The sequence below is a fragment of the Mesoplodon densirostris genome, chromosome 1, assembly GCF_025265405.1.
Source record: "Mesoplodon densirostris isolate mMesDen1 chromosome 1, mMesDen1 primary haplotype, whole genome shotgun sequence".
Classification (NCBI taxonomy): Eukaryota; Metazoa; Chordata; class Mammalia; order Artiodactyla; family Ziphiidae; genus Mesoplodon; species Mesoplodon densirostris.
Window position 1 is genome coordinate 1,961,681 of NC_082661.1, and position 25,519 is coordinate 1,987,199.

Genomic DNA, 25,519 nt, shown 5'->3' on the forward strand with positions numbered 1-25,519 from the left:
TCAGTGTGGTGGAAGGTCCAGGGTGCTGTGGCTCCTGATCCGGGGTCTGCTCACCCCTCCGCCCACGTGGCTCCTGGCTCATAATCGGCCACAACACATGGACAGAAAGGGGCGGTGAGCACGGTCACCCCCGTGGAGGGTCTGCCTGGCCTCGGCACAGCTGGGAACGGCTTAGTGACCCCCAGAGCCCCTCCCTGGCAGGGGTCACCAGAAGGACAACCCACATCAGGGGCCGGGGGTGGGGCCAGGGCAAAATTAGCCCGGGTTAGGGGAGCAGGGCAGGGGCTGGCATGAGGAAGTTGGCCAGGGGGTCAGCAGTCAGACAGAGCGGGGGAGCAGTGAGCCGTGGCTAGGGGACACGTACCCAAGAGCCGGGACAGCCCAGGCCCCAGCCTGGCCCCCTGCATCCTGCTCCTCCAGGTGGATTTTGCATCTCTGCCCATCTTAGAGCCTCATCTCTGCATGCTGGGTGGCACAGCTGCTCCGTAAGGGCAAGGGACAGCTGTTCCCAGTCAGGTCCCATGGCTCCTTGCTTGGGGCCAGAGCCCAGATCGTGCCCTTGACCATGACTCCATCCTGGGGAGGCATCTTCCTTGACGCCACCATTGTTTTTGAATCCTGACCGTCCACATGGAAGGGCAGTGCTGGTCGAGCCAGTGGCCCTGCACCCCGGCCCACCAGGGGACTTGGAGACCACCTGATTGATGTTCCAGTCTTCTGATGGCAGCCAGAGGCACGATCCCACACAGCAGCATCGAGGCTAAAAACTAGAGAACACAGAACTTTCCAAGTTTGCCTCATCTGAAGTCCATTTGTTACAACCCAAACGACAGAGTGTCTGAGGCCCTACAAGGCAGAGATTCACAGACACTTTGATTCCTGCAGAATTTCTTATCGTGTCTCACACCGGAGTTACAGGCTGGCAGTATTTTGATGATAAATTCCTAGCCCTCTTTGCCAGAGGAAAGAACAGATTCCTCCCATCAATTAAATTAAATAAAAGATGAGACATCATCCAGCTGAACAGAGGGCTGGAACCCAGCCTGGGGAGGGTTGGTGTGGATGCTCAGAAGCCCCAGAGACAATGAAGGTGAAGAATCATTGTCACTGTCATCCCCATCATTATCACTATCATGTTACCACCATCATCATTAGGACTGCCACTGTATCAGCACCTTCATCACTGTCATCACCATCACCATTGTCACCCCCACCAGCCTCACCAGCATCACCAGCATCATCATCACCATCATCATCACCACCATCACCATCACCATCATCATCACCATCATCACCATCATCATCATCACCATCATCATCATCACCATCACCATCACCATCACCACCACCATCACCATCATCATCATCACCATCACCATCATCATCATCACCATCATCATCACCATCATCACCATCATCATCATCACCATCATCATCACCATCATCACCATCATCATCATCATCATCATCATCATCACCATCATCATCACCACCATCACCATCATCATCATCACAGTCATCATCATCACCATCACCACCATCACCATCATCATCATCACCACCATCACCATCACCACCATCATCACCATCATCATCATCACCACCATCACCATCACCATCATCATCACCACCATCACCATCATCATCATCACCATCATCATCATCATCATCATCATCACAACCACCATCAGCACCATCATCACTGTCATCATCACCATCATCATCATCACAATCATCATCATCACCATCACCATCACCATCATCACCACCATCACCATCATCATCATCACAATCATCATCATCACCATCACCATCATCATCACCACCATCACCATCATCATCATCACAATCATCATCATCACCATCACCATCATCATCACCACCATCACCATCATCATCATCATCATCATCATCATCACCATCATCATCACCACCATCACCATCATCATCATCACAGTCATCATCATCACCATCACCATCATCATCACCACCATCACCATCACCATCATCACCAACATCATCATCATCATCACCACCATCACCATCATCATCACCATCATCATCACAACCACCATCAGCACCATCATCATCATCATCACCATCATCATCATCATCACCATCATCATCACAACCACCATCAGCACCATCATCATCATCATCACCATCATCATCATCATCACCATCATCATCACAACCACCATCATCACTGTCATCATCACCATCACTATTTATAGACCTGCCATTGTGCTGAGGACTTTATATGCATCATCTCAGTTTTCCCAGCTGGAAAATGGGGATGAAAACCATGCCCCCCCATAGCGTTGTGATAAGGATTAAATGAAGTGATGAAGGTAAAGTGGGAGGAGAGGGTTTGACAGTGTTTTCAACAACTATCAGGCATTCTTATTGTTCCACTTAATTCTTACAAATAAATCTTATGTGGCAAGTACTATTATAATTTTGACTTCACAGATGAAAAAATGGAGAGTCAGTGAAATGGTGAGCGTTATCTGAAAACATAGAGCACATCTGTGAAAGTGCAGATTCAAGGAGAAATCTGTGCAGGTCCAGCCTTTAATTAACGCCTGACCTGCCTCTACATCACCTCATACTGTCAGTCCTGTCCCCCCGCTCCTCCTCTTTCTCCTTCTTCCCATTTTGAGGATACAGAACGTGGGGCTTGAGGAAGTTGATGACAATCCAGACAGACAGGTATCGTGGCACGACAGGTTCCAAGCCTGCCCGAGTCCTGAAGTCTCGCCCTCACCCCTCTGCACTGCATGGGGCAGTGACACCAGGCCACAGTGCACTTACAAAAGCAACCTTGTGTTACAAATTCCTCTGACAATTCTGTTAAATAAGAGCAGCCACACTTTGGAAGGCTTACAAAAATGGGCCAGTTACATCCTGGACAAATTGTGGAAGGAGCGCTCGGGAAGGGCACTGGTCCTCAGCGCCAAGACAAAAGCTGGGGTGGGGATGGCTGCATGGGGGCATCTGAGGACAGGGCTCCCCGTTCTCTTTAGAAAGCAGGACCTGGAGCTCCTCTGCATTTGATGAGCTTCAAGATCACAAGGAACAAACTCAACCACAAAATCTAAGTGTACAAGTGTTTGTTGACTGCTTTTTGGGCACCAGCACAATGCTTAGTGCTGATGTGGGCACACAATCAGGCCCTGACTCTGCCTGTGGGACTCACCTGGCGATTATAGGAGTGGATCCAGTTGTGGCTCCAATAAGAACATCATGTGTCCCACCTGCTGCAGGGCCACCATGCTCTGCGAGCACAGAGCAAACAGCTGGGTCACTCGGGGTGGGGCACGACCTCTGAGGGGATGGCCAGGTGACCAGGCAGAAGCCCAGCCAAGACCTGTGAGTGGAAAGAAGGCAGCAAGAACCCTGTGGGCAGAGGAAGCATCGTGGCCAAGGCATGGAGGTGCGAGACAGTGACGGGGCGCAGCGTGTGCGGGACCGGATTGGAGCAGACCAGGACCTGAGGAAGACTGGGGTCCTCCTGCCGGGGCCGTGACTGAGGGACCCCAGGGAGAGGCTGCAGACCCAGCTTATCATGGCCACCAGCACGTGGACCCAGCCCGGGTGGAGGGCATGCAGACCCTGAGATGATGCCACTGCAGGAGGGCACAGGAGATCCCCAGTATAGGCTGTGGGCAAATGGAGAAGCTGAGACTTCTCTGCACAAGCCCAACCTGAATGTTCTAGAATAGAACCCAGGAGCCCGGGTGGTTAGCCCTGGGAGTGTTGTTAATTACCTCCAATGCTGCCCTGTTGGCGGTGCTGAGGACCCGTGAGGAACGGCCATGAGGGCTATTAGCGCAGAGTGTGGCCTGGGGTAACGGCCACTCCCCTGTCCTGGCTGGGAGCTCAGGGGTGACTTGAACTGTGAGGGAGAGAGGGAATATGACACGAATACCTCTCAGCTGGACTTTCCATCGCTCAGAGTCTGGTAACAGAGCCCCTAAAATACAACCCTGGGGACACGTCCAAAGTCAAATGCACAAACTGGGTGACAAGCATGGACCAAAGGGTGTGGCCTCATGTGCAAACCTGCATGAAGCTCGTGATGTCAGCAGGTCAGAGCGTCTGTAAAGCAGCAAGGGGAATGCACGGTACTAACAGCCCTGAGAGCCTCTGCAGGGGACGCGGGGTCTCTGTGCACGCACTGCACCTGTTAACTCCGTCCTTCCCCGCAGGCAGCAGCCAGCATCTTGTGCACCGCCTAGAATAATGAATGAGCTGGAAAAGCACACCAAGGAATTAGGCATTCAGGAATCGTTTCATGTCCAGGAAACGTTTGGGAAGACGTGGGCTGGCGAGCCTCAGCCCCTTGGAGTCTTGAGGATAAATAACCATGTGCTCCAGATGCAGGCCATGGTAGGGACCCCACGGCAGCTGCCAGAGCCGACCCTGGACCTCATACCTGGGGGCGTCGCTGGCCGAGCAATCAAGGGGGCGGAGGGCCAAGTCAGGGGTTGGGGCAGTGGGGACCGTAGGACACACCACGCCTAACCTTCCAGGTCTCCCCACTTCACTCGGGTAACAGGCCGTGTCCCCCCCAACCGTGGCCCAGGAGACCCCAGAGACCTGTGAGCACTGCCCCTGTGAGCACTTAGGTGCTCCAGCCATGTGGCCTCCTTTTGGCTGTCTATGGAACATTCTGGATGCTCTGTAGGGCCTTTGCACAGTGGAGCCCTGGTCCCCTTCTCCACATGTGCACAGGCCTCCTTCACTCTCTGGCATGTGCTCCCAGGCACCCTTTTCTGGAGGCAGCCCTGACCCCCAGGGACATCCTGGGTCCCGCCTGCTCCCATGATGGCCCCTATCCCACCCGCATCTGGTTTTTTTTTGTGTTAAACTTCCTAGTCAGGTAACATCTCTGAATACTCCACCTAACTGCACACTTAGTAGGTTGATTATTTATTACTCTCTGCCCCTCTCTTAAATAGGTGAGCCTGGGGCCGTGGGGGGCCTGTGTCCATCCTACAAGTGTGACCCTCGGGAGCTCTTCCAGGGCAGGGAGATTAGCTGAGCCCTACAGCCAAGCCGGGGTCACTGGGGTCACCGATGAGGGAACGGTGGCGCCCGGGAGCCGTGCCGCCTGCCCTGGCTGACGAGGGCCACACCGCTGCACAGAGTTGAAACAAACTGAGCTGGCCGCTCCTCCTGACAGCACTGCTCTGGCCTGAACCCCCTGGAGTCAGTGAAGACCCCCCGGTCAAGGGCTCAGTCCCAACAAGACCCCCACACACACTTTAGATGTCAGTGGAAAGTGGAGTCCCCTGACCGTGCCTGCTTCTGGCTCACTTGGCTGTGAATTCAGGGGTTCCCATGACCGCTCTGCAGGTTTGATGATTCTCTAGAATGACTCACAGAACTCAGGAGAGCGCTATGCTTAGGGTGACGGTTTTGTTGTAAAGGGTACAGCTCAGGAACAGCCAAAGGGAATAGAAGCAGGGGATGAGGTCCAGGAGGGGCCCGAGCACAGGAGCTGCCGTCCCCGGGGAGTTGCAGTATACCTGCCAGCCCCACCCTTTACATGGATATGTGAGCCAGCCTGGAAGATCCCCAGCCCCATTCTGCAGAGTTTATATCTGGTGTCATGATGCAGGCACAAGCGATTCAATCACTGGCTGCATGAATGAACTCAGTCCCCAGCTCCCTGCCCGTCCTCAGGTGGGGGGCGTGAGACTGAAAGTTCAAACCATCTAGTCACAGGGTGGGCCACCCCTCCCTTGAAAGCATCTCAGGCCCACTCTGCATTGCCTTGTTGGCATCAACTCAGATGTGGCCAAAAGGGCTCCTTTCACTCAGCAAATTTCACACCTTTTTGAAGCTCTGTGCCAGGAACGGGGACAAAGACCAGATACATTCTTCGTTATCTCATAGGACCACCCTTGCAAGGACACCGCTCTGCTCACCCGCCCTGGGGGGCTGGCAGCTTGTGGCCCCCAGCAGTCGCTGTTTACGGACAGCTGGTGGGTTAAGCAGGAAGGCATCCCAGCCGCCCTCCAGCTGGGGAGCAGCCTAGGGGCAGGGAGGGAGGAAGTGTGGGTTGGCACAAAACCCATGTCACTCAGTGGCCCTCCTCACCCGGGGCTGCACAGCCTCGGAGGCCACCATGGGCCAGCCACCAGCGGGGACCCCAGACGGTGGCCATGACAGGAGCAGACACAGACTGTGCAGGAGACCTCTTGGCGCGGTGGCCGCCCTGCCCCCACTCCTCACCAGCAGGAAAGCGTGGATTGGACAGGAGGCAGGAGGCTCGCTTACCACGTTTATAGGAACTTATCACGTTTACAGGACCTGCAAAATGGGGAGACAGAGCTCGTAAACTGATGGCAAATCAAGATGTTTAAATATTTCCACAGGACTAAAGAGCAGGATCACGTTTGCATCACAGAACTGCAGTGCTTGGAGACGTGTAAAGATCATCCTGTCCAAACTATCTGTTTTACCAAAAAACAAACAAACAAAAAGGTCCAGAGCGCTCCCATCATTGGCCCCAGGTTTTGCAGCAAGACGTCCCCACCTGGGAAGCGTCTTCAACCCCACCAACCACATTTGGTTTTTTCTCCAGAACCAGGTGCTGCTCAGACGTCAGCATTGTCTTTACAGAAGATGGAATCACCAGGGCTGCAGTCGCCCATCTCAGCCTGAGTTGGCATTTATTTCTCTTCCCATCTCAAGTTCTGCATTCAGACAATGGTCAAATCAAAAACCTTCTATTTCTTCAAAGTCTCTCAAAGTATAGTAGTAGGAGGAAAGGAAGGAGGGAAGGACAGAAGGAAGGAGAGAGGGAAGGAAGGAAGAAAGGGAAGAAGAGAGGGAAAGAGGGAGGGAGGGAGGGAGAGAGGGAAAGAGGGAGGGAGGGAGGGAAAGAGGGGGGGAGGGAGAGAGGGAGGGAGGGAGGGAAAGAGGGAGGGAGGAGGCATCCGCTGGGTGAGGCGTTGCCCTGAGGGAGTGACCTGGATCACTTCACTGAATGCTCACAACGACCCTACAAGGTGGGCACTGTTGATGCCCCACATGAGGCCATGAAGGTGTGCAATTTGCCCCAGTTGACTCTGTATGCATTCCACTCTGCACTCTGAGCTCCTGCCCATCTGGGTGATGGGATGATGACACATGTGTATACAGTTGTCCCCCCTTACCTGAGAGTTTGCTTTCTGCAGTTTCAGCTAATCTGTGGTCAAACGAGGTCCAAAAATATTAAGTGGAAAATTCCTGAAATAAACAACTCATGTGTTTTAAATCACATGCCGTTCTGAGTAACGTGAAATCTCATACCGTCAGCTCCATCCTGCCCGGGACGTGACTCATCCCTCTGTCCAGCCTGTCCCATCTGGTCGTCACTTGGTAGCCATCTCGGTTGTCCAACCCACAGTCACAGTGTCACAGTGCTTGTGTTCAAGTGACCCCGATTTTTCTTAATAACTGCCCCAAAGCATAAGAGTAGTGCTGCTGGCAATTCGGATAGCAATTCGGATCTACCAAAGAGAAGCCAGAACCTGCTTCCTGTAAGTGAAAAGGTGAAAGTTCTTGACTTAATAAGGAAAGAAAAAAAAATTGTATGATAAAGTTGCTAAGATCTCTGGTCAGAACGAATCTTCCATCCATGAAATTGTGAAGAAGGAAAAAGGGAATTCATGCTAGTTTTGCTATTACACCTCACACTGCAATAGTTCTGGCCACAGTGCGTGATGAGCTCAAGTTAAGATGGAAAAGGCATTGAATTTGTATAATAAGACATTTTGAGAAGGAGAGACCACATGCACATAACTTTTATTACAGTATATTGTCATCATTGTTCTATTTTATTATTGTTGTTGTTAATCTCTTACTGTGCCTAATTTATAAATTAAAGTTTGTCATAGGTATGTCTGGATAGGAAAAAAACATAACATATGTCTATATCTTTAGGATTCAATACTAGTCAATGTTTCAGGCGTCTGCTGGGGGTCTAGGAACATATCCCTTGTGGATAAGGGGGCACAACTGTATTGATATTTGAGTCAACTGGGGAGCCTCAGACTTGCTGAGAAATATACCTCTCCAGTGTGCACCTGCTGAAAAAACAGTGCAGTCTTCTGTATCAATCTCTCCCTTCCCTCCCTCCATTTCTCCCTCCCTCCATCCGTCCCTCCCTCCCTCCCTTCCTTCTTTCCTTCCTTCCTTCCTTCTCTCTCTCTCACCACCTCCCCTCATAGACTGGACAAAAAAAAAAAAAACACTTTCCTTTGAACTGTAACAGGCAGCGGGTCAGTGGCTATAATTTCTTTGCCAGGGTGACCATTCCGACCCCAGGATGGCTCCATGGAAAGACTCGGGAGGCGGAAGGAGGTGTGTCTGTGCGTCGGAGAGGTGGCCTCTGGACAGGTAGCCGATGTGCCAGGTCCAGAGGCCCGAGTCCCCTCAGCCCCAGATAAACTAATGAAAGTTTGTTGTTCTTAAAAGGACTCACTGTGTCTAGAATCCAGCTGCACTGCATCTGGTCTAGTGCGTCTGACAGAATAATGTGCTGCACTGTGCACACGGGCAGAATCCGAAAACACTGGCCCTACAGATCACCCACACGGGACAGACACACGTATGCACATGCACACGCGTCATTAGGGGTTCAGCTGGATAAGCTCAGTGGCAGTTAGAGGGCTGGGGGAGGGGCAGTGCGGGGTGGGGGGGGCAGAGCTCCAGGAGGGTGTGGCCACCATCATGTCTCCAAGAGGGGGACGAGATGCACGGGACATGAGGCCCCTCAGAGTGAAGAGACCCCAGCACTGCAGCTGTCCCCAGCCCCCCACAGCCAGCAGGGCTTGGGCACCCGACCGTGCCCCAGGGGATGCTGCCGCTCACCCGCCATACAATGTTGGCTTGAGCTGGCTTTTATTTTAAGTAGTGGAATTTACTCTTTTTTTAACATCTTTATTGGAGTATAATTGCTTTACAATGGTGTGTTAGTTTCTGCTGTATACAAAGTGAATCAGATACACATATACATATATCCCCATAGCTCCTCCCTATTGTGTCTCCCTCCCTCCCTCCCTATCCCACCCCTCTAGGTGGTCACAAAGCACCAAGCTGATCTCCCTGTGCTATGCGGCTGCTTCCCACTAGCTACCTATTTTACATTTGGTAGTGTGTATATGTCCATGCCTCTCTCTCACTTCGTCCTAGCTTACCCTTCCCCCTCCCCGTGTCCTCAAGTCCATTCTCTAGCAGGTCTGAGTCTTTATTCCCGTCTTGCCCCTAGGTTCTTCATGACCTTTTTTTTTTTTTTAGATTCCATATATATGTGTTAGCATACGGTATTTGTTTTTCTCTTTCTGACTTACTTCACTCTGTATGACAGACTCTAGGTCCATCCACCTCACTACAAAAAACTCAATTTCATTTCTTTTTGTGGCTGAGTAATATTCCATTGTATATATATGTGCCACATCTTCATTATCCATTCATTGGTAGATGGACACTTAGGTTGTTTCCATGGCTATTGTAAATAGAGCTGCAGTGAACATTGTGGTACATGACTCTTTTTGAATTATGGTTTTTTCAGGGTATATGCCCAGTAGTGGGATTGTTGGGTCATATGGTAGTTCTATTTTTAGTTTTTTAAGGAACCTCCATACTGTTCTCCATAGTAGCTGTATCAATTTACATTCCCACCAACAGTGCAAGAGGATTCCCTTTTCTCCACACCCTCTCCAGCATTTATTGTTTGTAGATTTTTAGATGATGGCCATTCTGACCGGTGTGAGGTGATCGCTCATTGTAGTTTTGATTTGCATTTCTCTAGTGATTAGTGATGTTGAGCATTCTTTCATGTGTTTGTTGGCAATCTGTATATCTTCTTTGGAAAAATGTCTATTTAGCTCTTCTGCCCATTTTTGGATTGGGTTCTTTGTTTTTTTGATATTGAGCTGCATGACCTGCTTGTAAATTTTGGAGATTAATCCTTTGTCAGTTGCTTCATTTGAAAATATTTTCTCCCATTCTGAGGGTTGTCTTTTCTTCCTGTTTATGGCTTCCTTTGCTGTGCGAAAGCTTTTAAGTTTCATTAGGTCCCATTTGTTTATTTTTGTTTTTATTTCCATTTCTCTAGGAGGTGGGTCAGAAAGGATCTTGCTGGATTTATGTCACAGACTGTTCTGCCTATGTTTTCCTCTAAGAGTTTTATAGTGTCTGACCTTACATTTAGGTCTTTAATCCATTTTGAGATTATTTTTGTGTATGGTGTTAGGGAGTGTTCTAATTTCATTTTTTTACATGTACCTGTCCAGTTTTCCCAGCACCACTTATTGAAGAGGTTGTTTTTTCTCCATTGTATATTCTTGCCTCCTTTATCAAAGATAAGGTGACCATATGTGCGTGGGTTTATCTCTGGGCTTTCTATCCTGTTCCATTGATCTATATTTCTGTTTTTGTGCCAGTACCATACTGTCTTGATTACTGTAGCTTTGTAGTATAGTCTGAAGTGAGGGAGCCTGATTCATCTGGCTCTGTTTTTCTTTCTCAAGATTGCTTTGGCTATTTGGGGTCTTTTGTGTTTCCATACAAATTGTGAAATTGTTTGTTCTAGTTCCATGAAAATGCCAGTGGTAGTTTGATAGGGATTACAATTAATCTGTAGATTGCTTTGGGTAGTATAGTCATTTTCACAATGTTGATTCTTCCAATCCAAGAACATGGTACATCTCTCCATCTATTTGTATCATCTTTAATTTCTTTCATCAGTGTCTTATAATTTTCTGCATACAGGTCTTTTGTCTCCATAGGTAGGTTTATTCCTAGGTATTTTATTCTTTTTGTTGCAGTGGTAAATGGGAGTGTTTTCTTAATTTCACTTTCAGATTTTTCACCATTAGTGTATAGGAATGCTAGGTATTTCTGTGCATTAATTTTGTATCCTGCTACTTTACCAAATTCATTGATTAGCTCTAGTAGTTTTCTGGTAGCTTCTTTAGGATTCTCTGTGTATAGTATCATGTCATCTGCAAACAGTGACAGCTTTACTTCTTCTTTTCCAATTTGGATTCCTTTTATTTCTTTATCTTCTCTGATTGCTGTGGCTAAAACTTCCAAAACTATGTTGAATAATAGTGGTGAGAGTGGGCAAACTTGTCTTGTTCCTAACCTTAATAGAAATGGTTTAAGTTTTTCACCATTGAGGATGATGTTGGCTGTGAGTTTGTCATACATGGCCTTATTATGTTGAGGTAAGTTCCCTCTATTCCTACTTTCTGGAGGGTTTTTATCATAAATGGGTGTGAATTTTGTTGAAAGATTTCTCTGCAACTATTGAGATGATCATATGGTTTTTCTACTTCAATTTGTTAATATGGTGTATCACATTGATTGATTTGCATATACTGAAGAATCCTTGTATTCCTGGAATAAACCCCACTTGATCATGGTGTATGATCCTTTTAATGCGCTGTTGGATTCTGCTTGCTAGTATTTTGTTGAGGATTTTTGCATTTATGTTCATCAGTGATATTGGCCTGTACTTTTCTTTCTTTGTGACATCCTTGCCTGGTTTTGGTATCAAGGTGATGGTGGCCTCGTAGAATGAGTTTGGGAGTGTTCCTCCCTCTGCTATATTTTGGAAGAGTTTGAGAAGGATAGGTGTTAGCTCTTCTCTAAATGCTTGATAGAATTCGCCTGTGAAGCCATCTGGTCTTGGGCTTTTGTTTGTTGGAAGATTTTTAATCACAGTTTCAATTTCAGTGCTTGTGATTGGTCTGTTTGTATTTTCTGTTTCTTCCTGGTTCAGTCTCGGAAGGTTGTGCATTTCTAAGAATTTGTCCATTTCTTCCAGGTTGTCCATTTTATTGGCATAGAGTTGCTTGTAGTAATCTCTAGTGATCCTTTGTATTTCTGCAGTGTCAGTTGTTACTTCTCCTTTTTCATTTCTAAGTCTATTCATCTGTGTCTTCTCCCTTTTTTTCTTGATGAGTCTGGCTAATGGTTTATCAATTTTGTTTATCTTCTCAAAGAACCAGCTTTTAGTTTTATTGATCTTTGCTATTGTTTCCTTCATTTCTTATTCATTTATTTCTGATCTGATCTTTATGATTTCTTTCCTTCTTCTAACTTTGGGGGGTTTTTTTTTGTTCTTCTTTCTCTAATTGCTTTAGGTGTAAGGTTAGGTTGTTTATTTGAGATGTTTCTTGTTTCTTAATGTAGGATTTTATTGCTATAAGCTTCCCTCTTAGAACTGCTTTTGCTGCATCCCATATGTTTTGGGTACTCATGTTTTCATTGCCGTTTGTTTCTAGGTATCTTTTGATTTCCTCTTTGATTTCTTCAGTGATCTCTTGGTTATTAAGTAGTGTATTGTTTAGCCTCCATGTGTTTGTAGTTTTTACAGATTTTTTCCTGTAATTGTTATGTAGTCTCATAGTGTTGTGGTCAGAAAAGATACTTGATACGATTTCAATTTTCTTAAATTTACCAAGGCTTGATTTGTGACCCAAGATATGATCTATCCTGGAGAATGTTCCATGAGCACTTGAGAAAAATGTGTATTCTGTTGTTTTTGGATGGAATGTCCTCTAAATATCAATTAAGTCCATCTTGTTTAATGCATCATTTAAAGCTGTGTTTCCTTATTTATTTTCATTTTGGATGATCTGTCCATTGGTGAAAGTTGGGTGTTAAAGTCCCCCACTATGATTGTGTTACGGTCTATTTCCCCTTTATGGCTGTTAGTATTTGCCTTGTGTATTGAGGTGCTCCTATGTTGGGTGCATAAATATTTACAGTTGTTACATCTTCTTCTTGGATTGATCCCTTGATCATTATGTAGTGTCCTTCTTTGTTTTAAAGTCTATTTTGTCTGATATGAGAATTGCTACTCCAGCTTTCTTTTGATTTCCATTTGCATGGAATATCTTTTTCCATCCCCTCACTTTCAGTCTGTATGTGTCCCTAGGTTTGTAGTGGGTCTCTTGTAGACAGCATATATACGGGTCTTGTTTTTGTATCCATTCCACCAGTCTATGTCTTTTGGTTGGAGTATTTAATCCATTTACATTTAAGGTAATTATCGATATGTATGTTCCTATTTCCATTTTCTTAATTGTTTTGGATTTGTTATTGTAGGTCTTTTCCTTCTCTTGTGTCTCCTGCCTAGAGAAGTTCCTTTAGCATTTGTTGTAAAGCTGGATTGGTGGTGCTGAATCCTCTTAGCTTTTGCTTGTCTGTAAAGGTTTTAATTTCTCCATCAAATCTGAATGAGATCCTTGCTGCATAGAGTAATCTTGGTGGTAGGTTTTTCCTTTTCATCACTTTAAATATGTGCTGCCACTCCCTTCTTGCTTGCAGAGTTTCTGCTGAAAGATAAGCTGTTAACCTTATGGGGATTCCCTTGTATGTTATTTGCTGTTTTTCCCTTGCTGCTTTTAGTACTTTTCCTTTGTATTTAATTTTTGATAGTTTGATTAATACGTGTCTTGTCATGTTTCTCCTTGGAATTATCCTGTATGGGACTATCTGTGCTTCCTGGACTTGATTAACTATTTCCTTTCCCATATTAGGGAAGTTTTCAACTATAATCTCTTCAAATATTTTCTCAGTCCCTTTCTTTTTCTCTTCCTCTTCTGAGACCCCTATAATTTGAATGTTGGTGCATTTATTGTTGTCCCAGAGGTCTCTGAGACTGTCCTCAATTCTTTTCATTCTTTTTTCTTTATTCTGCTCTGCAGTAGTTATTTCCACTATTTTATCTTCCAGGTCACTTATCCGTTCTTCTGCCTCAGTTTTTCTGCTATTGATCCCTTCTAGAGAATTTTTAATTTCATTTATTGTGTTGTTCATCATTGTTTGTTTGCTCTTTAGTTCTTCTAGGTCCTTGTTAAATGTTTTTTGTATTTTCTCCATTCTACTTCCAAGATTTTGGATCATCTTTACTATCATTATTCTGAATTCTTTTTCCGGTAGACTCCCTATTTCCTCTTCTTTTTTTATGTTTGGTGGGTTTTTACGTTGCTCCTTCATCTGCTGTGTGTTTCTCTGTCTTTTCATTTTGCTTGACTTATTGTGTTTGGGGTCTCCTTTTTGCAGACTGCAGGTTCGTAGTTCCCATTGTTTTTGGTGTCTGCCGCCAGTGGCTAAGGTTGTTTCCATGTGTTGTGTAGGCTTCCTGATGGAGCAGACTAGTGCCTCTGTTCTGGTGGATGAGGCTGGATCTTGTCTTTCTGGTGGGCAGGTCCACATCTGGTGGTGTGTTTTGGGGTGTCTGTGACCTTATTATGATTTTAGACAGCCTCTCTGCTAATGGGTGGGGTTGTGTTCCTGTCTTGCTTATTGTTTGGCATAAGGTGTCCGGCACTGTAGCTTGCTGGTCGTTGAGTGGAGCTGGGTCTTGGCGTTGAGATGGAGATCTCTAGGAGATTTTTGCCATTTGTTATTACGTGGTGCTGGGAGATCTCTGGTGGATCAATGTCCTGAACTTGGCTCTCCCACCTCAGAAGCACAGCCCTGATGCCTGGCTGGAGCACCAAGAGCCTGTCATCCACACAGTTCAGAATAAAAGGGAGAAAAAAGAAAGAAAGGAAAAGGTAAAATAAAATAAAATGAAATGAAATAAAGTTATTAAAATAAAAAAGAAAATGTAATTATTAAAAAAATTGAAAAGTAATACAAAAAGAAAGAAAGAAAGAAAGAAAGAAAGAAAGAAAGAAAGAAAGAAAGAAAGAAGAGAGCGACTATACCAAAAAACAAATCCAACAATGATAACAAGCGCTAAAAACTATACTAAAAAAAAGAAAAAAAATGGACAGACAGAACCCTAGGACAAATGGTAAAAGGAAAGATATACAGACAAAATCACCTACAGAAGCATACACATACACACTCACAAAAAGAGAAAAGGGGGAAAAAATATATATATATTGTTGCTCCCAAAGTCCACCTCCTCAATTTGGGATGATTCGTTGTCTATTCATGTATTCCACAGATGCAGGGTACATCAAGTTGATTGTGGAGCTTTAATCCGCTGCTCCCAAGGCTGCTGGGAGAGATTTCCCTTTCTCTTCTTTGTTTGCACAGCTCCTGGGGTTCAGCTTTGGATGTGGCACCGCCTCTGCTTGTAGGTTGCTGGAGGGTGTCTGTTCTTCGCTCAGAAAGGACAGGGTTAAAGGAGCCGCTGATTCGGGGGCTCTGGCTCACTCAGGCCAGGGGGAGGGAGGGGTACGGATGCAGGGCGAGCCTGCGGCGGCAGAGGCCGGAGTGACGTTGCACCAGCCTGAGGCGCGCCGTGCGCTCTCCCGGGGAAGCCGTCCCTGGATCCCGGGACCCTGGCGGTGGCAGGCTGCACAGGCTCCCAGTAGGGGAGGTGTGGAGAGTGACCTGTGCTCACACACAGGCTTCTTGGTGGCAACAGCGGCCTTAGCGTCTCATGCCCATCTCTGGGGTCCACGCTTTCAGCCGCGACTCACGCCCGTCTCTGGAGCTCCTTTAGGCGGCGCTCTGAATCCCCTCTCCTTGCACACCCTGAAACAATGTTCTCTTGCCTCTTAGGCAGGTCCAGACTTTTCCCTGGACTCCCTCCCGGCCAGCCATGGCACACTAGCCCCCTTCAGGCTGTGTTCACGCCGCCAACCCCAGTCCTCTCCCTGCGCTCCGACCAAAGCCCGAGCCTCAGCTCCCAGCCCCACCCTCCCCGGCGGGTGAGCAGACAAGCCTCTCGGGCTGGTGAGTGCCAGTTGGCCCCGATCCTCTGTGCGGGAATCTCTCCGCTTTGCCCTCCGCACCCCTGTGGCTGCGCTCTCCTCCGCCGCTCCAAAGCTTCCCCCCCCCGCCCAGCCCCCCGTCTCCGCCCGCAAAGGGGCTTCTAAGTGTGTGGAAACCTTTCCTCCTTCACAGCTCTCTCCCACTGGTGCAGGTCCTGTCCCTATCCCTTTGTCTCTGTTTTTTCTTTTTTTCTTTGGCCCTACCCAGGTACTTGGGGAGTTTCTTGCCTTTTGGGAGGTCTGAGGTCTTCTGCCAGCATTCAGTAGGTGTTCTGTAGGAGTTGTTCCACGTGTAGATGTATTTCTGATGTATTTGTGGGGAGGAAGGTGATCTCTGCATCTTACTCTTCCGCCATCTTGAAGCTCCTCCCAGAATTTACTTTTTGTACCAAAATTTTTCAGCCAGAAGACTATTGAAAATATATTTAGCAAGTTTTCATTTGCTTTTGATTAATTCTAATTGAACTGATAGCTTTGCAGTCTGGAAGGTGCCCAGTGGTTCTGAACACAATATTTTGTGGAATAAGCTGTAATCCGTGATCATTGCCGCACTCACAATGTTCCTATTAATCTTATTTCAAGTTACAACAATGTGAGGCTTGTTTCCACACTTCTATTTTTAACTGATGAAAATTTATTACAAAGAAATCCTAATTATACCCTTTGGAGTGTGATTCAATGGCAAATCCACTGGTAATTTTCTTTTTTCAAAATTCCACATAATTGCATAAGAAGCGAAGAATGTAAGTTCTCCTGAAATAGTTGGTCTATAAATAAGATTCCCTAATGGGCTGAGCAAGCAGGTTTTTTTCTTTGCACGTTTGGTATGAGGTTGGATTAACCTACGTTATAACCCTGATGCGTGAGAACGCTTGTTAGACGTAGCACATGGGATACCACCTTCTCATCACGTCCCCAAATTGGTAACCTGCATATTTTCACAGCACCCTGGACAGAGGTGGAAAAGCTGCAGATTTGGTGGGCGTCAGGAGGTGGTGCTGTCCTGGTTGAGCCGCTAAGTGACTGTATGACCTGAACGATCCGTCTCCTTCTCCCGAAATGCGGGAGTGCAGATGTGCCCAGATCATCCTGTGCATCACTGGCCTCTGTTCCTATGTGCTGGAGCACCTTCCCAGTGGTGACAACCACAGATGTCTCCAGACACTGCCACAGTCCCCTAGGAACAAACCACCCGGGCCTGAGCCCTGATCTTGACCTACATCAGAAAACCCAGCTGTGCGTGGCGTGAGCACCTTCAACCCTGCGATTCCCGGGTTGAGGTTGGTTTTGCAAAGACGGAGGGAAGCGCCAGGCTTTTGAAGTGTGTGTGCCCTGCTGTTCTGGACCTCCAAGCACTTAGGACGCTGTCCTGGAGGCAGGAGACACTAAGTCCGGGTGCTTCCCAGCAGGCGGCTCTTTAGGTTCGACATCCTCACTTGACCTGAGGGCATATCAGAAAGGTGGCCTCAGGATCAGGTTTGCACCAGCCTGTTGAAGTCTCTGCCCGGGGCCCTGGTCCTGGGGGGGCAGGGCTAGGCCAGGAGGAGGCCCCGCAGAGGGGTCTGGGTGTCTAAGCAGGGCTGCTCTCTAGGCGGTGGAGGTCCAGTCTGTGCATCCTGGCTGAGAACAGACTGCCTGGGAGGAGACCGGGGGTGGGGCTGGGCAGACCCCGCCCCCAGGTTGGGGAGCAAGAGGGACAGGAGTGGGGGTAACACGTCTGCATTTGGCCAGATGACTTCTTCCAGCAGCAAACGTCAAGGTGCTTTAGAAGGTTTCCAGATGCTTTCAGAAGAAGGTGTAGGACCATAAAGAGATCTGTCAAATGGCCAGTTAGAGAAAAGAATGCACGTTGCCGAGCTGGTGCTTCGTAAAAGCAGGCTCTCTCCTTCCTCCCCGCCGCCCTGCCTGGCCCCTGCCCTGGGCCCACGCTGGGCCCTCCTCCTCCCTGCCCCTTGTGTCCGGGCCGTGGCTGTGGCCACCCCTGTGGAGGGGGACGGACCGTCTCTGGGCTCATGTTGCGCAGCTGTCCCCATCCCTGTGCAGATCGCCCAGGTGGCATCCCGTCTCCCTGCTGTCACTGAAATCTCCCTTGCAGGTTAGACGTCGGGACAATGTTTTCTGTCCCCTGAGTGTGGATAGAATAGTCTCCCCATAAATGTCTTCCATGCATTTATCCGAAATGAAACAGTATCTAAAAACAAAAGCGGAACCAGGTTGAAGCTCCACCGCTTGGTTCAAGTGACAGGCTCGCTCCGTTCCCTCGGGTGACGACTGGTCTCTGGCAGTGAAACAGTGAGGGACTCACAGCCTCCTTCCTGGTGGCCCAGCGGGTGCCCTCGGCCCTCGGGCTCCCAGCTCTGCCTTCCCTCCTGAAAGTGTCCATCCTGTGAGGGCTTCAGTCTCAACTTTCCGCCCCAAAGGCAGCAGAGCTGTTTGCATCCCAAGAGCAGAATCTCTGCTTTGCTGGGCTGACTGTTCCAGGCTTTGCAATATGTCCAAAGAATCTTTGCCCCTTACAGGGTTACCCAGAGGGTTTTGAGAGCTTGCAGTGAGAAGCAGTTGGGTCTCCAAGGTCACGTTTGACTCTCTGTGTCTTATGCCCTGAAGGACGGAAGGCCATGTGAGTCCCGGGCCCAAGGAGGCGGAGAGAAAAGACACGGGTGCCAAGACGCCGCCGCCCCAGATCCTTCTGCCCCTGGAGGAGCGGGTGACCCACTTCCGAGACATGCTCCTGGAGAGAGGGGTAAGGATGTCACATGATAGCGCCCCTCAGTGGGAGTGGCTGAGCTACTGTCCCCCAGCCCAAGCCCCCTCCCCTTCCTCACCGAGCCCGCAATCACGCTGCCTGACATTCAGGGACCACGTGATGTGAGGCCAAATCAAAGGAAAATGGATCCTTCCTCTTGTCCTAAAAGGGAAAGGAGGCTTTGAAGGGTGTGATGCATCGCGGGGTAGCTGTCGCCACCTGTCCAAGGAAGTGGCTGAGAGGTCAACAGGTGTGGGTCACCTGGAAGGGACGGTCCCTTCCAGGCCATGTGGAGAAATGATTGGTCTGTGTTGATGGGCTTCCTGCTGGAGCCCTGCTGGCTTCCGGGGTCCACACCCCCAGAGGGACGAGCCCTCCTCTTCACTTGGGGGAGGGACTCATACACCTCTGTATCAACCCAACGGTTTTCGTATACCTGGGATGTCTTAATTGTAGTTGACTTCTGAATCTCATTTTGAATTGAGGAGGAAAAAAGAGTTTATAATTGAATCTCCTTCCAATGACTTTTAGTTCCTGTTTTGGCTTTTGGGTATAAAATGAGCCCGATACAATAGTTTAGCCCAGTTGGATTTCTTCATAAAATGAGACCGAACACAGAAGGCAGTACTAGGAACTGGTGTGTAATGATAATTATAATGAACACTGTAAATGGCCTTGGGAATTCAAAAGCAAATTCCCTCTGCAGTCAGTACCCACCCAAGGCTGCTTCCTGCGCGGCCTCTCCCAGAGCAGGTGCAGCTGGGAACTGGGGTGGGGGGGGCGGCCTGGGGAGACCTCCTCTCCCCCAGAGCAGCGGGTCTGAGCAGCGCTGGCACCTGGGCACGTTGAGGCCCTGGGGCTACAGGGAAACTTAAACGGTGCCAGCGCTTAAGAATTAGGAGTAAGAAGGAGATTATCTCATGCACCTTCTGTGGGAGACCTCTTTTCCTCTGCACCATGAATTTTAATGCATGCATCGCTCTAACTATCTAGAGACTCACTCAAAAACAAAATACAGCCCTTGGCGCGAGGACCTGGAAGGAAAAGTAGGCTTGTGAGCTTAAAACTGCAATGCAATGGATTAAGCCTCTATTCACATATATGCCGAGTAACCCAGAAGTGCAAAATGGGAAGGCCGTGAACAGACACGCACACTGGAGTGGTCCCTGGTGTAGATGTAGGACGTGTTTTTGTAAAAAGACATAATTTTAAAAACTATATTTACTTGGCTAAATTTTTATTTTTTAAAAAAGACTCCGTCCCCCTGCAACTTTCCTTTTTTTTTTTTTATCAAGACATAGAGATGATTTGATTAAACAAATCCTGCAGGATGAAATAGCCTTGAAACAACTGACTCTCTTGTGAGAGGTGTGTCTCTGTGTATATGTGTGTGTGTGCTCCTGTGAGTGTACATGCTTGTGTTTGTGTGTGTGGTGTAGGCTCCCTGCCCGACCCACCGAAGACTCCGTGTGGCAGTTGGGAAAGGGCTCCGGCCGACCTCTCCCTTCGCCCATTGCTCGGCCCTCACCCCATTCTCAGCCTTCCCACTTCAACAGCAAAGACGTGCAGACAAAGCCAGTGTCACTACCTGGCTAAGGAGAGGAGGCCAGGAACACAGGCCGGGGCTCCGAGCTCTGGCCGTCCAGCCCCTCTGTTCCTACAGCGGAGAAATGGGTCCAGTGCCCTCGTTCCCTTCTCCAGCCACCCCGGGAGGATTCTGCCAACGGGGCTTTGACTCCATTTAGATGTCGTCACTGCCACTCGACGGGGTTGCTTATTCCGTGGCTGTCAGTGTCCTCCTGGTTCTGGAGTCTCGCACCCAGTGTCACCACTGGTCACCATCCCTGGTGGCCGCCCTCAGCTGTCTCACAGCCCCCCTCACCCACCTTCCACTCTTGGCACAGGGTCCCTTCCCTGGGAGGCCCTCCCTCCCTCGCCTCCCTGGCTCCCCAGCTGACACATGATGCCACACAGCTGCTCTGCGTCCCTTCCACATCACCAAGTCACCGTGCGGGCTCGCAGCTCCTGGAGACGCAGGACTCTCCAATGCGCCGTTGGGTTCCCAGGGCCTGGCTCCCAGGAGGCGCTCAATGATTTCCCAGGACTCCCTTCGTGTCTGAGCTCTGGTCTTGCTGCATGTGCCCCGGGCCGGCCCAGCACTGATCCCGGAGTGGGCCTATGAGCCTGGATAAGGGGGTTTATCTCCTGGAGCAGCTGCTGTTTCGGTTTCCTTCTCCCCCACTCGTGTGGCCCCAGAACCTCTGCACAACAGGGCTTATGGGATCACTCACGTGAATGTGATAAAGCAGATTCCTCTGCCCTCAGAGCCACTGAGAATACGATTCTCTTCTGCAAACCCACTGGGAGGGACACTCCCGAGTTTTGCTGCCACACCTCTTCGGATTGCAAGGACAGTGCAGAAATATTCATAATTCCGAGTATCTGAATGGACCCAGCCAGTCTGTCCCAGTGGAATTAACTGGGAGACATGGCCCGTCCTCCGTGAGACGTGACGGCATTGTGAGCATTTGAGAAATATATGCAGCATCCATCTCATCAGTGACTAAGTTTTCCACCTCTTTGTTTTGGAAACCAACCAGGCCCATCTTACCAGCACAACATCAGACTAACCCACATGGGAGATTAGGGCTGCCGGAGACGCCTCCCTCTCCTTCCCAAGGATGTGAGTCTCTGAATGTATCCCAATGGCCTCAGCTGAGCAGTTTTATTAAGGAGATTTTCAGTGTGTTCTTGTCTCATTGAGGTGGGTGATTCCATTCACCCACCCATTCCATAGGTACTCATGCATGAGCCTCAGCAAAAACACCCTGGGAATGGGAGGCACCAACTCCAGTGCTCTGGGTTTTCTCTGGAGAGAGACTGGGGTGATCCTAGACCCCTATCTTACAAGGGTTTCAGAAGAAGCCCGTATGCTGCTCATGAATAGAAAAGGCCAACCTGAATGCACTGCTGATGTCGTAAAGCAAAGCCAGCATTTATGACTTTTGGACTTTATAAAGTGTCCCAGCAGATTTTATGAGTTACACATGCTCAAGAGGAGTTGATAGCTAAGCCTATCAGATTTCCCGTTGCTTAAAAAGGAGGCCGAGAAAGGTCACTTTTTTCATAGGTTGGGTGATTAATAAGATTTTTTTATTGCATTTGTTCAGGGCTTCAGCTCAGAAACTCATGTGCCTATAGAATGATGGCCCTAGGTGTGAGGATTTCTAGTCGTTTTAAAAGGGCGTGGCTTGGGGCGTTCCATGGGGATTATGGCTTGGGGAAGGGGCCTTCGGTTTTGTGGTTTTGAAATATGTAGGTGGAAGGTTTTGTTTTTATATTGTTTCACTAGTATAAACCACAGTGGGGCTTTCTTTAAACTTTGGTCGATAAAGAGGCAGGATTCATTGAGTGGCAGAGGATTAATTTAACCCTGTCTATTTAGATAAATGCAGTAGAGACATTTCATTGAAGGTCTTCCTTCTGCAAAGTATCCCTTGGAAGTGGCTTTCCCAGGCGCCGAGAAAGAAAGACTCTTCCATAACCCTGGACCTTGATTCAGGCACTCCAGGGTCCCTCTGCAGGTGACCCCCAGCCAGCTTCCCAGCAGCGGGCAGCCTTGGGGAGACTGACTGACACAGTGGCCAGCTCTGCAGCTGAGACCCCTGGACTTGGGTCCAAGTCTGTGTTGAAATATGGAACTCACAGGCCACAGGCTCTCACCAGCCCAGCCACGGTGGTCTCTCTCTGCGCTAAGACAGGCATCCACCATGAGGTTTTTGGTGCAAAGTTGGTCCAAAAATGAAGGAGGGGTTCTTTACCAGGTGTCTTCCCACCATCAGGGAAGCTGTATCTTCTCCCATGTGGCAGGAAGACCCCCTCCCTGGTGGGGGATGTCCGGTGCTCCTTCACTCAGATGCGTAAATGGTGTTGCCTAGAGCTGTAGCGGCACTTGGGCCGAGACATATGAGGAAAGGTTTCGGTCACCCACAGGTGCAGGTACGCATCACAGGCGAGACGGCCCTGGAGGTGAGGTGCCTGAGCTGTAGCTCTTGAGCTGTGGATACCTGCAGGGTCTCTTCCACGAGGTGAATCTTTGCTCCTTGGGAAGCTTATCTGCTTCATGTTCTGATGGCAGCTCCTCAAAGCCTCACCAGGCACATACAACTAATAAAATAAAATCGTGCTCTCAAAAGAACACATGCTCATTATAGGAAAATGGCAAAATACAAAGAATAGAAATAAGAAAAAAATCACCTGAATCCCTACCCCAATTATTGTCATCAATGGGTACATTTCCTTCCAGTCTTTCTTTCTAAAAACAGATTTTAAAGAAATAGCAAAAATAAACATTTGTATTATATAGTATAACCAAGATTGAACATGGCTGAACCAAAGTTTTTTATATAGTCAATTTCATAAGGTTCAACCTAACTTATACATTTGTATACTGTTTTCTCCCTTTACCCATTTTTAAAATATTACTATAAACCTTTGGAAACATTTTTGATGAGGGTATAGTAGTCAATTCATTGTCAGTTCAAAAATCCCTTTTTTCATTTATTTGGTTTATTGCCCAGTTTTGCTAGTTTAAATAATACTCTGATGATCATATCGGTGCATTAATGTTGGTTTTTTTGTGTGTAGGATTGTTTCCTACACACAGTCAACATTTGACCTGTATTACCAAATTGTTTTGGAAAAAGTCATTTTCTTACAATGTATTCTCCCAGCGGTGTTTGACCAGCATGCTCCACCAGCACTGAATAGTAAGAAGTATAAATATTTACTATTTATTATTTTTTGAATCTCATTCTTCTTTACCTTTGATTTGGGTTTTCTCTTGGTTTCTATGCTGTGGTTTTTCTTTCCTGAATTAACTCTCATGGCCTTTGGCGATTCAGCTCTGCAGATATTACTGTGGTCACCTCTCTATTAGTGAGTAGATGGCAGTCTAATCATGAAGATGACCTTGGGGGAGTTGTGGACCACCCACTCTAATGCCTAGAAAGGGGTTATAACTATCCCTAATGTGAAAGAAAAGTAAGTAAAATTAGCTGAGATACGGTGGAATAACAGTGCAAAATTTTATTTATCAAATCATAATACCCAAAAAAGTGCTAAAATTGGCAAAATACCATGAGCACACTAGGAGTTGAGGGTGGGAATCGACATGTCCCAGAGTTTGGGCGAAGTACACAGCCCCTTTCTCACTTCTGGATCACCTGTGGGTCACCTGGCTCACCTGGGCTCAGGGGAACCTTCCACATGCCGACCACTCCCCCCTCTAAATTTAGGGATTGAGTATCTCCAGGGGCAGCGCTCCACCAGGGAGGGTGGGAGCGGAGGTAAATCCCCACTTCCCCGCCTTCAGTGGGATGAATTGCAGGCAGATTCCAGCGTGTTCTACATGAGTCTCCACGGTTCCCTGGGGACACGGCGCCCTGCGGCCCCCAGGGGTCACCTGCCCATTTAGGCACCGTCCTTGGTTCTTGTCCCTCCACATGTCAGTGTCCTGCATGCCTGGCATCACCTCCCCAACGCGCTGCCGTCACCCAAGCTCCCTTCTTGCGGCTGCTTCTAGATGATCCCGGAGATGACACCGCCTCCCGCCCAGGATGAGCCAGGAGCACAGTCTGCTCACTTCATCCTGTGCTGTGTCCACCTCAGGCCGCCTTTAATTGTCAGGAGCTCCAGAACCAGAAATAGAAGACACAGCTGTGCGTTCCAGGAAATTGGATAGAGAGGGTAATGGCGTGAGTGCTAATTACAAGCAACACGCCACCTGCCATCAGCGGAGCCTGCAGGCGGCGTGAAGGACGGAGCAGAGAACCGGAGGCTGCTGGGCGCATCCTCACACGTGACCCAGCGTCAGGGGGGCGGGGCCTGGGCGCTCAGGAGGGGTGGCCCCGCGGGGAGAGCTAGTGGGCAGGGAGGGGGTCTGGGCTCGGGAGGGGTGGGGTGAGCGCCGACGGAGGGAGGTGGTTTGGGGCACAGGTGGAGGCTGGAGGTAGAGAAGCCAGGAGGGCAGTCTTGGGCAAATGCACAGAGGGGCTGTGGCCACGTTCTCCGGCCCCTGGAAGCAGAGGGCAGTGGGCTCAGGCTGGAGGGAGATTCAGGGACCGTCTTCAGGGGCCACTGGGCCTCTTGCACAGCTCAGCATGTCGGGTTCCTCCCCAGTGGCCTCGTGCCCCCTCAGAACTCCCGCACCTGCTTCTCCCCTTCCCAGGTGAGAGAGGCCTTCGCACCTCCCGGCTGAGGCCTTGGTCCGTTTCCCTGAGACCAGGAGACACCAGAGGTGATAGGAAGGGAGAGAGGATGCCAGCCGAGGGTCCGACCAGCACGTGCAGGCAGACAGGCAGACGGGTGCCTTCCTCTCGTCCTTCGGCTCCTGGCCTTTTCTGTGACCCAAGGGTTGACAAGCACTCAAAACCGCCTTTGGTTTCAGAGATGAAGCATGCCTGCCTCCTTTGGGTGCCCAGCCTGGGGGCAGGAGCCCGAGGGGATGGCCATGGCCTCATGGCACCCACGGGACTTGCGTTATTATCTCGCTTTTTAGCCTTGACCCAACGCTCTCAAAGCACGTTACTTAACGGAGTCCCTTTCCCCAGGAGCAACACAGGATCCACTCCTTGGCCTTCGGAGAGGTTTCCGTGAAGGTGGGGGCTGAGGTTGGAGCCGGTGTCATCCGGGGAAGGGTCACCTCGTGGTGGCTTCCGAGAGGGCGTCACCCTGCCGTGCCCCGTGGGTGGAGGGGTTGGAGGGGTCAGCCGCCCGGCATGGGCACCGTTGGGGACCCTCGCTGGTGGGGGGCACTCAGGGCCGCTCAGCTGGACAGGACAGGATGCTGGGTGGACAGCTGGGGCCAGACCCGAGAGGCCTGGGTGCTGGCCGAGTGGCCGACCTGTTGGTCTGAGGGGTCTTGGAAAGATGGGGGCTGCGGGTCAAGGGAAAATGACGCTGGGGGACAGGGAGCCGTCAGGAGGCCACTGTGGTCGTCCAGGCAGGAGATGACCACCCCCAAAGG

At 49.1% G+C, this 25,519-nt stretch overlaps 1 protein-coding gene across 1 annotated transcript in view; it reads left to right on the plus strand.

The window, feature by feature from the left end:
- TCERG1L (transcription elongation regulator 1 like) overlaps positions 1-25,519 on the plus strand; it is a 205,553-nt gene that overhangs the window by 167,806 nt on the left and 12,228 nt on the right. Inside the window, exon 9 of the mRNA XM_060093664.1 lies at positions 18,354-18,489. Coding sequence (XP_059949647.1) covers positions 18,354-18,489 — 136 coding nt within the window. The remainder of the gene's footprint in view (positions 1-18,353; positions 18,490-25,519) is intronic.